The following is a 14,713-nucleotide window of genomic DNA, read 5'->3' as shown; positions in this document are numbered from 1 at the left end:
AATCACCTGGAGTGCTTTTAAAGCTCCAATTTCTGGGCCCCACCCCCCAGAGTTTGATTTGGTTGGTCTGGAAGCCAATAAATCTACATTTCTAGCAAGTTCCTAGGTGATGCAGAGGCTGCTGACCTAGCCACACTTCGAGAACCACGGACCCAATCGACCTCATTTCTACGGAGAACAAACACTTCCATCCGCAAACTGTATTCTAGCAAAGCTCTGGAACAGACGCATTTAACCCGACTGCCGCCAAAATAACAAACAGTCACGTTGAGTTTTATTCTAGATATTAGAGACTTACTGATTTTAAGAGCCTGTGAATCCCAACAATGGCTCGTGTTAACAGCTTGCTCAGAATAGCTTCTTCCAACCCTACTGTAGGACAGATATGTGTTGAGTGGAAGTTTCTAAAGGGCCAGCATTTTAATGACGCTCTCTGGTAGAGCAATTTCCAAAGGCTTTGAGAAACTCTAGAATTCTTAAATGAGGTGTGTGTGTGTTTTTTTTTCCCCTGAGTCAATGAAAGATATCCCCTTTTATTCAAGGGAGGGAAATTGTGTTTCAGAGTTGAGTGAGGGCAAACATGCTCCCAAATTAGATATGTGAACAAAGTGAGCTGTGAGCAGATTAGGTACTGGGCGGCTGCTTTTTTACGGAAGCCAAGAACTAAAGACCACTCTGATGCCTTATTCACAGGACAGCCCTAACGCGCGCTCTCTTCCCTACTTCAACCGGAAACCGCACAGTTCATGGAATTAATTCAACCTGAACCAGGTCCAAGGAGCTGAACTGCAGTGCAGTTGCAAGAGGTCCATCATTAATACGCCTGTGCAGCGCCTATACACGATCAGTAAATTCAGGAAAGTCCTAGGATACACTCCCAATCAGTGAAACATCCCATCTCTGTTCAAAGCATGAACTTCGGGCAAATCTAATAAGCTGACCAAACATGCTTTTCCGCAACGAGACCAAGAAGACAAGCACCCTTCGTTCCACTAAGGACCGTTTTCCTTCAGAAAGGGAAACGTTTCGGTATTTTTTGAAGACATCCTCAGATAAACTTCATGTACGCATAGGCACAGCACCTCTTGTCTGAAGAGCTCTCAAATGTATGCTTTGTCAAGTGAGCTCTCAAGTCACTCAACGCGATGATCAGAGAAGTAGGAGGCAGCAGCAGAAGACGTTGAGGAGAAGCGCAGAAAAGGGAGAAGCTGGGAGGGAGCAAGCGTTTCCGAATCCCGCCCCGTTTAGAGCAGGACGGCAGCAGCTCGGTCCTATGAAGCCGGCTTCGTCACAAGCAATAGAGAACACGGTGTGAGATGACAAAAATCTTACCTGCTTGATTTCCCTCGAAGCCGGAAGAGACCGAGAAAGGCACCTGGAGCCGTGATGTTCACACCTTCCGGAAGTCAGAATCACCAGGGAGCTTTTACACACAGCCGGGCCCAGCTCTGATGCAGGTAATTGGTGCTGCGTGGGGCCCAGGCACAGAGAGCGCTTAGAAGCGCCCCAGGTGAATTTCATGTGCAGAAGGACTGAGAATCACTGACTTTAGACTATGCCCTTCACCCTCCAGATGAGAACTAAGAACTAGAGAGGCTTCAATGCCTCCTCTTTTCACCGCAACACAGCAGCCACGTAGGAAAAAAAGAAAAAAGGAAAAACTTCCGCCTCTCCTGTCTTTCCCATCTGGCCAGTGGCACCATCGTTCTCCTGTCTCAGGTTCAAAACCTCAAAAGAGGATCCTGCCTTCTTTGATCAGCACATCCACTGAGCCGTCCATTTCAATGAGCCTCAACACGGAGGCTGGTGCGGACTCCACGCCGGGCGGGCCTCTTCCAAACGCCTGGCAGGCAGGAACTCACCCAACCTCACAGCCTCTCTGTGGTGGCTGCTGGGGCCTACAGAGACTGAGCAACCTGCCCAAAGTCACACCCATCCTGGCAGAGCTGCAATTGAAAGAGATTCCCATTCATTCTACTCCTTAGTTCTCCCACTCCGGGCTGAAGCGTGAGGAGAGGAGCCACGAAAACACTACGCTGACTGTGGTGAAGAAATCAGAATACGCCCCGACCGGTTTGGCTCAGTGGATAGAGCATCGGCCTGCGGACTCAAGGGTCCCAGGTTCCATTCCGGTCAAGGGCATGTACCTTGGTTGTGGGCACATCCCCAGTAGGGGGTGTGCAAGAGGCAGCTGATCGATGTTTCTCTCTCATAGATGTTTCTAGCTCTCTATCCCTCTCTCTTCCTCTCTGTGAAAAAATCAATAAAATATATTTTTTTAAAAATCAGAATACGGCGATCTATGGGCCAACCGAAGCACGTGAAGGGTTGGACATTTCGCTCTTTGGGGCTGCACCCATACACATATGAAAAAGTGGGTATAGCCGAGGCCGGTTTGGCTCAGTGGATAGAGCGTCGGTCTGCGGACTGGAGGGTCCCGGGTTCGATTCCGGTCAAGGGCATGTACATTGGTTGCGGGCACATCCCCGGTGGGGGGTGTGCAGGAGGCAGCTGGTCGATGTTTCTCATCGATGTTTCTGGCTCTCTATCCCTCTCTCTTCCTCTCTGTGAAAAATCAATAAAATAAAAAAAATTTAAAAAGTGGTTATACATGTAAACACTTCCACTGCTTTCTCGGAAGATGATTTTATCATGTCAGGATTAGGTAAAGCGAGAAACACTGAGGATCCCACTCGTGCCGGGCCACATAACATGCAGCCTCGTCAAGTAGGACAGCCTAGCAGGGTGACACCATCTGAGACAATGAATGGAAAGGGCCTATCAGAGTTCTAAGTAGATCCGTGTAGTAATTTTTAATGTTACTGTCTTTCAATAAATTCATCTATGATCAACTATGACTCAGGTATCTTTGTTATTATGCTTAGATTTACAAAAGCAGTGTTCAGGGAAAATAAACATTGGGAGAAAAGATGAACCTAGATCCATTATTACAATTGAGTGGAAAAAGTGCTTTTTTCAAAAACAATTGAGCCATTAGTGCCTCAGACTCTCTTTTCCTGGAAAGCACTGTCACGTTTTAAGTATAAAAATCCAAGAAATGGCCTGGCCTATGTGCTCAGTGGTTGGAGCGTGGGCCCACAAACCAAAGGGTCATGGGTTCGATTCCGTCAAGGGCACAGGTACCGGGCACAGGTCCAGGGGTGTGTGCCGGAGGCAACCAATCAATGTACCTCTTTCACACTGATGTTTTTCCCTCCTCCTCCCCGCTTCCTCCTCCATCCATCCCTTTACTCTCTCCAAAAAGCAATGAAAAAAACATCCTCCGGTGAGGATTTTTAAAGGAATAAACATCCAAGAAATCCTCTTCTTCTTCCCTTAACCTGCAATAGCAGCCATTTCCCTCATTAAATTCACATTTAATTCACGAGGATTTTGCTTCTAGTTTTGATTCTTATCTCCAGGAAGATTTCATCTTCTTTTCTGCCCACAAGTCTCCAGAATCTTCCACAAATCAACTTCACTTCAGTCCCTGACCTCTCCGGGTCATCCAACTCCTAGTATTCTCATTCTCCTCCCCTAATTAGCCAAATGGTTTGCAGACAAATAAAGTTTGTTAGTGGCGCGTAATGCAGAGTATATATAACATATAGTGTATGCTCCATTTGGTATTTCACTTATTCGTCAAACATGTGCCCCGAGTAAGTTTATCTGGTGCCAATCATTAATGTGGGGAATGGAAAAGAAGGAGCCAGAAGGGAATGTTACATGGTAAGAAAAAAATACTAATAAATCAGATGGCCTAGGCCCAGTTTAAAACTCTACCATTAACTAACTATGTGATCTTGGACAAATGAATTAAACCTCTTTAGATAATTTTCCTTTTTAAAAGTCAATTCCAGCTCTCTAACCCATCATCACATACTGAAAAACCAGAATCCAAAAGAATATAATGAGACTCAATCCAACACTTTTATGCCTCTTTCATTCATCAGCTAAGAGTATTTGATCTTCACACATAATATAAGCCCAGCTCTCACCTTTAAGAGCCCAGAGTTTCTGGAGTATGAAGAATTAGGCTGGTGAAATGTAAGGTTTCTTTTTCCCCCCTGATATAAACATCACCAGATTTCTCAGGTTCTAAAAAATGTCTTGCTCACTGTATCTTTTGTACATCTGAACACTCAGAAAGTTTTTCCTTGGACAGCAGGTGGAGAAAAAGAAGCATCAAGTGTCTTCAAGTCATCAATAGAATTCTGATTTTTCTCCAACACACTTTGCCACTTCAGGGCAGGTATGTTTGTGTTTTTCTGTCAAGCAGTGACTTCTCTTCTACAGGGAGTTCTCCTTCTCAATTATAGTTCTTTGGCAGTTTTGATTGCTAGATATGTTTAACTAGACAAAAACGAACTGATGGATGCATATTTTATATAATGTATATATTGACTATGGGCCCAACCCATCTTCAACTACCTAAATAATCAAAAGGTAGGTAACAGTTGCCTAAAGGTAGGTATCCTATATAATAAAAGGGTAATATGCAAATCGACCGAACGGCAGAATGACCGGTCGCTATGACACGCACTGACCACCAGGGAGCAGACGCTCAACACAGGAGCTGCCCCTGGTGGTCAGTGCGCCACTCAACCACAAACCAGGCTGACGGCTGGCGAGCGCAGTGTCCGTGGCAGTGGCAGGAGCCTCTCTCGCCTCCATGGCAGTGCTAACGATGTCCGACTGACAGCTTAGGCCCACTCCCCCCTGGGCCTAAGCCATCAGTCCAACATCCCCCCAAAGGCTCCCGGACTGCTAAAGGGCACAGGCCAGGCTGAGGGACCACACCCTCCCAGTGCACAAATATCATGCACCGGGCCTCTAGTCATGTCATAAATTCTTTTTAACTTACAAGACCAACAAAGAGTTTTGCCCTTGGTGTGTAGTAATATGAGTTCACTATTAACTGACTGATTTAGTGAACATAAAACTTCATTAATTAATCAAGACAAAAATATAATCAAATAATATCCTATATAATAAAAGCCCAACGACCGAATGGAGGAACAACTAGAATGACTGATCGACCAGTTGCTATGGCGCACACTTACCACCAGGGGACAGACACTCAATGCAGGAACCTGCCCCCTGGTGGTCAGTGCACTCCCACAGTTGGAGCACCGCTCGGCTGACCAGGATGAGCGTTGCTCCCACAGTAGGAGCAGCTGCTCAGAGCGGGGGCCCACAACCGCTCGGCTGACTGGGATGAGTGGCGCTCCCACAGTGGGCCGATCCCCACAGGCCACGCCTCCCACCAGTGTAGGAATCCCATGCACCAGGCCTCTAGTTGTCAAATAAAATACCACTTTTACCTAAATGAGTTCAGAAGTGGAACATAAAGGTAATATTTTAATTCATTAGTAAACTTAACAGATAAATCAGTGCTTACAATGTAATATTTCAATTTGACCTTCTTTCAGAATTTTACAATTATAATCCCAAGTATTACATTATACTATCAAGTCTTAACTAAATTTCCAACTTGTATACAAGTCGATTTTGAGCTATAGCTGAGTGTAAGTTAGCTCCCTTAAGCGGTGAATAACTGCATTGCTTTTCTGATGTTGAAATATGGATGATGGGGAGGGAAAAAGGATAGTTCAGCATCATACTTTTGCCTGGTAAAAAATAAATTAGTCATAAATTTGTGAAAATGCATGTCCTTTAGTGTCAAGGGTCAGAATGCAAGTGAAAAACAAGAAACATATGCATGCATATTTATGCATATATAAAAATATTCCATATTCACAAAACTTAAAGCTAGAAAAAAAAGAGAAAAAAATGCTTTTTAAAAACCTATTATAGGCCAGGTTTTGTGTTAGAAGTTCTTAATCATTACTGAGGCTAATCTCCAAAATATCCAAGAATCAAATTATAATCCCATTTAAAACTGGGGGGAAAAAAAAAAAAGCTCTGAGATTTTTAAGAAACTTCCCCACAGTCTCATGGTTTTTAGGGGGTAATACCACCAGAAACAGAACCCCAATATACCTGACTTCCAAACTTTCAAAATTACCTCCTGCATTATCTTAATTTGGGAGAACACAACTGAACCTTGGCAATGCTAGACCTACAACTTCACATGAATTAAAACCTATATATGTTATGATCCATACTTTATTGCACGTCACCCACCTGTCACCCATGTAACTAGAGATGGTTGCCTAGCAACTCAGTAAACAGTGGCCTTCTGGTTCCTAAACATGTCAAGTGAACTGAACTACCAGCACAGATGTACTCACCCTAATATAGTAAACCTTCAGTTAACCAGAAATTAGAGACCCTTCCATGAACATCTTTATACTTTTCTGCATCTGTTGAGATGATCAGAGTGTTGTCTCCCTTAATAATTGCATTGCTTTTCTGATGTTGAAGCAATCCTTGAAGAACCCTACTTGGACTCATCATTATTCTCTTAACAAGCTGCTGTATTCAGTTTCATGAATATTCTATTTAAAATCTTGGCATCTATGACCACAAGTGAAACTGGCCAGCAGATTTGTTTTCTTATGCTCTCCTTGTCTGGTGTAATGCTAACCTCATAAAATGAAAAAGAATAGCCTTCTGTCATTCTCTAAACCCTCGGACAACAATTACTATCTGTTCTGAAGGATCAGCAGAACTTACTTGTAAAACCATCTAGGTCTGGTGCCGTTTTTCTAATTGAAAAAAAAACAATGGTTTGAGATCATTGTAGGTTCCCATAAAGTTGTAAGAAATATGCAGAGAGAGCTCTTGTATCCTTTACCCAGTTTCCACCAGTGGTAACATGTCTCAAAACTACAGTAAATCCATCACAACAAGAATACTGACATCGATACAGCCCACCAATCTTACTCAGATTTCCCCAGTTTATACTCATTTGTTTGTGCGTATGCGTGCGTGTATTTACTGCGATACAGTTTTATCACATGCTCAGGTTTGTGTATACATATGTGTATACATAATGTATTTAATATAACCAAAGTTTTATTTTACATAGTTTCATATCCAACTTTTTGTCCACTGCAGTTTCCAAATTATAAACACTCTTCAAATACATTTTTAATGGCTATATCGTATTGTAGTACAAATTACAATCTTTTATTTAACCATTCCTTTATTGTACACTCAGGCTGCTTCCAGTTTTTAACTACTTATAAGTACGGCTTCAATAAACACATTTACCCAGTTATGAGTATTTCCTTTGGATAGATTTGTAGAGGTAACATTACTGGGAAAGATGGGTTTTTCACACCTTAACACTTACAGATGCATCCAGTCCCCATAAGGAGTCTTTCATGGGCCAGAAATAATCAATGGCATATCCTCTCACATTGCCCACCTTTAGAGGAAAGCTGAGTACAAGCATATATACCCCCTGTAGGGAGCGGTTATAGGGTTAAGCCTCGGACTGACCTGCTGGCGAAGTCGCAAACAAGTCCCAGCTTGGAGGGCACAGCCCTCTAAGCATAATTAAGCTTGATCTTGTGACTGCTCCCTAGATCTTTCCTGGGTAGCTAATGGGCTGTGGGAGGGGCAGCAAGTGCTGCCAAAACAAGTGAAACTTACAAGAACATTGTAAACTACCTTGTTTACCTCTGACTATAAAATGAAGCCTCAGCTTTGCAGTCTGGATCTGTTCTGTGGCCTCAGCCAGGCACAGAAGATCCACCTAGACCCAGCTTATTCTCTTTGTCTATCTTTATTCTTCATCCTTCACCGGCCCTCCCTCAGGCTCACCAAACCCCTGGCTGTGCTGGCGCGGCGCAATCCCCAATATCTCACAGAGAACTAAGCCACCCCAAGTCAGGGAAGGAAGCCCCAGTAAGAAAAGGCAGGCCATCCTCGGGGCGGAGCTTATCAGATGGGCCCATTTCCTGTGCCAAGGCCCCCCCCCCCACTCTTCAGGGAATCAGAAAACAAGGAATGAGAATCACAGTAACCAACAGGTAACTCCGAGGAGCATGACGATGCCACTGTGTTAAAAGCGCCTGCCTGCTTTGTCTCACATCATCCTAAAAACCTATTCACAATTCTGCTTCAACAGTATCTCTTCTATCCTGCTCACGGGCAGGCACCCCTCTGGCCTTGTTGCTGAAGCTCACGCTGCCCTAGAAACAGACTGGTCAGAACCCAATGAAGATTTTTAATAGTGAGATCCAAGGCTCAAATTGCTAAAAGGAGGAATTGCATGCATGTCTACCCTTAAAAAAAAGGTACTCCCTTTCTAGGTCCCCAGCTTCCCAACACTCCACCACCCCCCTTTCCCCCTCATTCTAGATCAGTGGTTGCCAACCGGCGGTCCGCAGACCACTGGCGGCCCGTGAGGTCCGAAAGGCTGGCGACCGCGGTTCTAGATGGCACTCTGGCACGCGATGCACACTGAACGCTCTCCTTCCTCCTCGCTGGAATCTCAGTCCAGCCCAAGGAAACAGGAGGAAGCACGAATGTGCACTGATGATGTGCGGGACCTGACATCAACGGCTTGCTTCGTCTTGAGGCCAACACTGCCATGTACATGAAGCTGAGGTCTGGAGAATCAAAACTGTCAGACAGGCCCAGGCCCACCCTGGGTGCCGGACTCAGCGGACCACAGACCACACAGGACCAACCAACCCCGCCTGCCCTGGCCACAGGCGCCTGCGCTTCAACAGCAGCATCCTCTTAACCAGGTGTCCGCTGCTGGGGCCCAGGGTGTGGACACAGGGCCTCCCCTTAGGGGGCACTAACCTCTCTAGAACATCAGAGGCCTCAGAAGGCCTGGGGAACATCTGATGCGGCTCCCTGGTTTCATAGTCCAGAAAGCAGATGCCGAGAAAGAAAACGAAGAAGGGAAAAACACACTTAGCACCTCTGTGCCTTAAGCACCCATCCCATGCTCCCGCCGCCTCTGCTCACAGCGGTCGTGTCATGAAGGCGTTCTTAGGTACAATTTATACACACGCGTGTGTGTGGTTTCTAAGTGACTCAGAGTTTAGTGACAAACCTGAGGAAGTGGTCAGGTCCCCGCATCGGACCCCAGGCTTGTCCACCTCCCATGCCCAACCCCTTGGCACTCTACCCTAGTCCCCTGGGTCACTGAGCTACTTACCGCCGGAAGCCCTGGGACCAAAACAAGATAGCTTGGAATCGGGGGTAAAATGCGTAACCCAGAGCAGTGGTCCCACATGTGGCTGATTCAGTAGACTCATCTGAGATGCTTCATAAAAACACAGACCGCTGCCCCCTTGCAGGTTTCTGATGGTGTTGGTCGGAGAGGAGGCCCTGAGATCGGTATTTTTACCTGCGTTCACAGTGATCCCGACCCTCAGTCTGCCTGTTCACGGAAAGGTGAAAGCAAGGGCCGGATCGTGCATGTGAAGCTGTGTGGAACTTGGATCTGAAGCAGCAGCATTTAAAGGAGAAAGAGTGAAGAGGGCGTGTCCCAGGAGCATCGACGACAGGGAGGCTCGTAGGCCAAGGCCCAGAAACATGACCCAGAGTGAGCAAGGGGGTGTAAGTCAGAAGGAGCGTGTTAGGGAGCATCGTCTAAGTCTGGCAGAGATCTTTAGACCCCACGCCACGATCTCAAGGAAACACGGAGTTTAGGGAGCCTGGGGAACACGATCAAAGTGATAACAGAATAAATCAAACAGCAGATGAGCCTCTGGGCCAGCAAGGGCAACTACAAGGCTGTTGACATGAAGGCAGGCGCTGGTAAGGCCCCAAGGGAGGAAAAACGGAAAGGGAAAACTATCCGGAGCGCTGAAATGAGAGCCCCCCCCCTCCAAAGACAGAGGGGTTCGCCTGGGTTGCTTACTGCTTTATCCGGAGCGCCGCGTGGGGGCTGAATAAATATCTGTGGAACAAACAGGCAGGTGGACGCACAGGCCAACCGGCCGTGTAAGTCAACAAAGATAAGAGAGTCAAGGGCGCCTTCCAGATTCAAATCCAAAAGACTACAATTAAAGAGACGGCTCAGGCACAGATGACAAGAGAAGCTTGTTTTCAGCAAAGGCTCTTCTTCATGATTTCTTGCTTTTATTTAGTAAACTTTATGTTGGCTTCTGGTCCAGGAAAGGAATTCGGTGATTTTGAGGCGTTATAAGGTACGGTGGGCCAGGGGCAGGAATGGCAAGTCTTCTGTTTTGGGGGAAGAAGAAAACGATGGGTGAGACCTTTCAGTTTGATTTTAGGAAACGGAGGAGGGCCACTCTCACGAGAATCTACACTCAGATGACATTCCTCGCGTGACCTATTGGATCCGTGCCAGCCGGCATGCCCACAGCACAGTGGCTTGCCCAGACTCCCCACAAGCCTTCCTGACAAAGGTGGCCCAGCTCGATGTGGCCGGGTCAGCCTCCAGGGCCTTGCCAACCTCAGGAGACCCCAGGCCACCTAGAACTGGCCAGTCAGGTCTCTGGGGGATTCTGAAGACATGAGAACTAGACCTACCTTGGAAAAAAAAAAAAATCTAGATGATTCTCTGAAATCCTTTCCAAACTAATGATTATTCAAGGCACCATTCGAGTCATCATGTGACACAGCCCTTCCAAAGGCGAGCCCCACCAAAACTAGGTGTCCCGGGTTCCAGAAGTAAGGGTTGGAGGGCACACTCACATTCCTCCTAGGGCAGTGGGCAGCAAACTGCGGCCCGAGAGCCACATGCGGCTCTTTGGCCCCTTGAGTTTTTAGCAAAGGCCAGCTTAGGAGTACACTAATTAAGTTAATAACAATGTACCTACCTATATAGTTTAAGTTTAAAAAATGTGGCTCTCAAAAGAAAATTTCAATCGTTGTGCTGTTGATATTTGGCTCTGTTGACTGATGAGTTTGCCGACCACTGGCCTAGGGCACCCATCTTCTGGCAAGCCTGATCTTACAAGATCTTCCCTTCTTAAATGACACCTACCTACGGCTCCTGTCCAACTCCCAGAGAAAGGTACCTTGTGTCTTTAAAATTCCCTAGCAAAAGTAATTTGTTTCATTGCTCCAACAGCCAAGGCCTATGTTTTTAAAGCACCGCAAAAGGTTACATTGTTCCCGTTTTATTTTCCCTTCCCATGCAACCTTTCCAAAGCCTGCCTTTCATAACACACTGAGAGGTAATGCATGGGTCTGAATGACTTGACAGTTTCTTTTCATTTACACACACCTAAGTATGTGTATAAAAACCCCACGAGTTCAAAACACTTCCTTTTTGAAAAACAGATTTCCAGTTCCAATTATGCATTTATAACAGCCTGCAATATATTACTTCTAAAGCTCAACAGTCATGTGGGAGGGGAAAAAATGGAACAGAGAAACAGCAACATATCACTATACCGCCACACTCAGCCAGCCTTTCCCCTCGAGCACGGCGATCCACAGTGAGTCCTACCGGTCCCTTTTCACAGACAGCTTTGAGCCTTGGTTCCTGAGAATCTTTTTTTTTTTTTACCCTTGGGCTTAGTTGAAACTAAAGAATTCACTAACTGCAGACATTTTTTCCTTTCTTCCTTTTAAAGAGAGGTTTTAAGCTCAGAAGATCACTACGACGAACTCCGAGGAAACAGCCGTTTTCAAGTAGAAACGTGGAGTACTGGAAATAATGTGCTATAGAATGGCTGAAGGTTTGAAAATTAGATGCATGCATCTCTGCGGATGGACGTGAGACAGACAGACTGAAAAGCCATGTGAGTGGACTATGTGGGAACAGCTTCCATCGGGGACTGCCTAACGAACACTCTGCGACGGTCTCCAAGTTCACATTTTAAAAATATCTAAGCACGCTTTCGGATGATATTCCAGTGAACTGCAAACAGTATCTACCACATCAGCTCCCTCAGAAAGCACACAGTTCTGGCTGGAAATTAGAACCCCAGAACTGAGTTTGGGGGAGAGGTGCCACTGGGGGGGACAGGTGCAGTTCAGCCAAAATGCTGCACTACTGTCCGATGGATGCTAAAACCCAGAGAGGCAGCAGCTAGAGACACTCTTTTTCTAGAATCCCCAAATAGTAACATTCCTTGTAAACCCAGTAAAAAAAGGACCTCCTCAACCTTGTACGGCTCTGAGGCAGGCTTCTCTTGAAAACCTTTAAATGGAGTTCTCCCTTTGCCCTATTTTGCAACAAGATGAGCACTAGTGTTTTTCTGAAATAAACATAGAATCTCTCCCTTTTTTTTTTTTTTTTTTGTGCACAACAAGCCAAAGTTCATCGCTGGCTGGGAGACGACCAACCCCAATGGATTCAAGCTCATTCGCCAAAGAGAAATCACACTGATGAGGCTCGGAGTTTAGGATTTGGGTTCTGCGCTCCTAAATACTCAACTACTCAGTGCAGTGCCCAATTCTACCTGCTCTGGAACCTGTGGGGACCTGCTGGCCCGCACAGAGGCTCCCGCACTGATGAAAAAATGCCCATCGGCTGCTCCGTGCCAAAGAGGTTTCCCAACCCTCAATTGCCTCAACTCAAAAAAGGGAGAAAGGGGAAGTTACACGCCAAAGGGGACGGGGCAAACAGCACCCATCCCTAAAGATGGCACTGCTTATTAGAAGAGACACCTCCGTTCATTAGAAATGGGCACGGTATCAGCTGGCAAAGGGAGGGGACGTGGGGAACTAGAAGGAACAGAGACAGCTGTACTGCTTAACCGAGACCCCAGACGGCGCTGAAGCTGCAAATGTAATGGGGTGTTTGGGCTTCCACCTTCCACCAACCCCGACAAAGCTCTAGGCGCCCAGGTAGGGGCCGCCACGCACCAGGTAAAGCCCAGGAGACAGTTCCCATTAGAGGGCGCTCGTGGGGCGACGTAGGGAAACAAGCTCCAGCCACGGAAACGCACCCAAAGCAGACACCAAGTGCCCACAGCCGGAAACCAATGCCCACTGCCTGCCCGGGCTGGAGAAGAGTCGCCCCGGCCTCGGGTGCACCCCCGCCAGGGCCCGCGATGGCGAGCGCGGCGGGCTGCAAGCCTCGGCCCCGGGCCGCCGCCTGGAGACCCGAGGCGAGCGGCGTCACCCGCATCCCACCTCGCCCTGCACGCTGCACTCGAGTGCAGTCCCTGTGAACATGTCCTCCCGTCCCCAGGAGCTAGCGGGCCGCCTCGGTGAAGGAGGAGGGGGTCGCGGCAGGACGCCCCAGCATTTCCCCGCCGTTTGGCGAACCCCCGCAGGAACGCAGACTGCGCCTCCGCGGGCAGCGTTCCCACGTCGCGTCTGCCCCCTCCTCGCCCCAGCCACGGAGATCAAACAAAAGAACTTTTGCAAACTTTCCTCTCCCAACACACGCGGCTGGCTTCAATGGGGGCCCTCTCTCCTCCGAACTTGTCTTCAACCGAGTAGGAAAGCCGGCGTGGGGAGACGGTGTGCAGAGGAGGGGACCTCAAAGTTTCTCGGTAGCCCCTCCGTTGCGAGGAGCGCGGGGAGGGGGCCGGTTCCCTTGCAAGCCTTACCTGGGTTCCCGTCTCCCACCCTTTCCCCTAGGTCCTTCCCGGGGGACAGAGCAAGACCCTCTGAGGGCGAAGAAGTTGGTAGTGACTTCAGGGGCCTCTGCGGTTGGACAAAACGGCGCTTCTCGCGCCCTCGTCCCCGGGGACCGCGGGGCACCTCCAGCGCGCGGCGCCGCTGCGGGAAGGGAATGAGAGGGGTGGGGAGCGAACGCGTCCATTCCAGCAGCCCCCCCCCGCCCGGGGGCCGAGCGCCGAGTCTGGGGGTGTGGAAGTGAGAACCCCCAGAGGGTGCTCCCAGATCCCCGCGGGCGCTGCGGACTCCTCCCCGCTTGAGCACCCCGAAACGGCGCGCGCGCGCGCGACCCCGCCGGGCCCACTCACCGACTCCGCCGACACGCAGGCCACCAAGCCCAAGGTGAGCAGGATCCAGGCGCGCCACATATTCCCCGGGGACCGGCTGGGAGCCGCCGCTGGCAACCCGAGCGCCACGAAGCCTCTTGCCCAGCGCCGGGGCGCAGCCCGCGAACAGGGATCCGAGCAAAGCAGCTGCAGCGACCGCCGCTCGGACTCGGGGGGTCCGGCTCCGGCTCGGGAGCTCCGGCTCCGGCTCGGGGCGCTCTCCGCCTCCTCCGGCGTCCGCTCCCCAGTCCTCCGCGGCGCCCGGGGACGCACCGCCTTCTCACTTGTTGGTTTCTGCGCTCCCGACGCCGCGGGGCTGCTGCTCTGGGGAGGCTGCTCTCCGGAGCTCTACGGGCTCTGCGGTTCTTTGGCTCCCCCGCGGGCTCCTGCTCCGCGTCGCGGCTCAGCTTCTCTTCTGGGGGAATCGATTGGGAAGGCTGGGAATGTGGCTGCAGCTGAAGTTTGGGGGCAGCGCGGCGGGGGTGTGCTCCGCGCGGCTGGAGCTCCCCGAGTATCTGGAGGGGAGCGCGGCGGAGCGCGGAGAGTGGCTCGGCGGCTGCGCCCCTCCTCCACGCGCGCCGCCTCCCTCCGGGGTCCTCCTCCTCCCGTCCTCCGTTCCCTCCCTCCTCTCCTCCCTCCCCCTCCCCGAGCTGGCTGCTCCAGGCTCTCCGGGCGTCTGGGAGCGAGGAGGCGGCAATGTGACTCCCAGCTAAAGCCCGGAGAAATTCCTACGGGATTACGCCCCGATTGGCAGCCCCGAGGACCAGTGGGCGGCTCGGCGCTTTGGCTCTCCAGGTCGGCTCATCCGCAATCTGGACTCCAGTGGCTCCTTCATTTTCTCCTCCCTTTTCCTCCTTCTCTCCCCGCTTTTCCTCTCTCCATCGCCACGCTTTTTGCTCTGTGCTTCC

The 14,713-nt window shown here is 49.3% G+C and overlaps 1 protein-coding gene across 1 annotated transcript in view; it reads right to left on the bottom strand.

Moving 5' to 3' along the window:
• Positions 1–14,417, bottom strand: part of SDC2 (syndecan 2) — a 98,319-nt gene extending 83,902 nt beyond the window's left edge. Inside the window, exon 1 of the mRNA XM_079796015.1 lies at positions 13,788–14,417. Coding sequence (XP_079652141.1) covers positions 13,788–13,847 — 60 coding nt within the window. The 5' untranslated portion in view covers positions 13,848–14,417. The remainder of the gene's footprint in view (positions 1–13,787) is intronic.
• Between the last annotated feature and the right edge of the window lie 296 nt (positions 14,418–14,713).

Source organism: Cnephaeus nilssonii (genome assembly GCF_951640355.1).
Source record: "Cnephaeus nilssonii genome assembly, chromosome: 18".
Lineage (NCBI taxonomy): Eukaryota > Metazoa > Chordata > Mammalia > Chiroptera > Vespertilionidae > Cnephaeus > Cnephaeus nilssonii.
The sequence above is the reverse complement of the archived record's forward strand: the minus strand, read 5'-3'. Positions and strand labels throughout refer to the sequence as shown.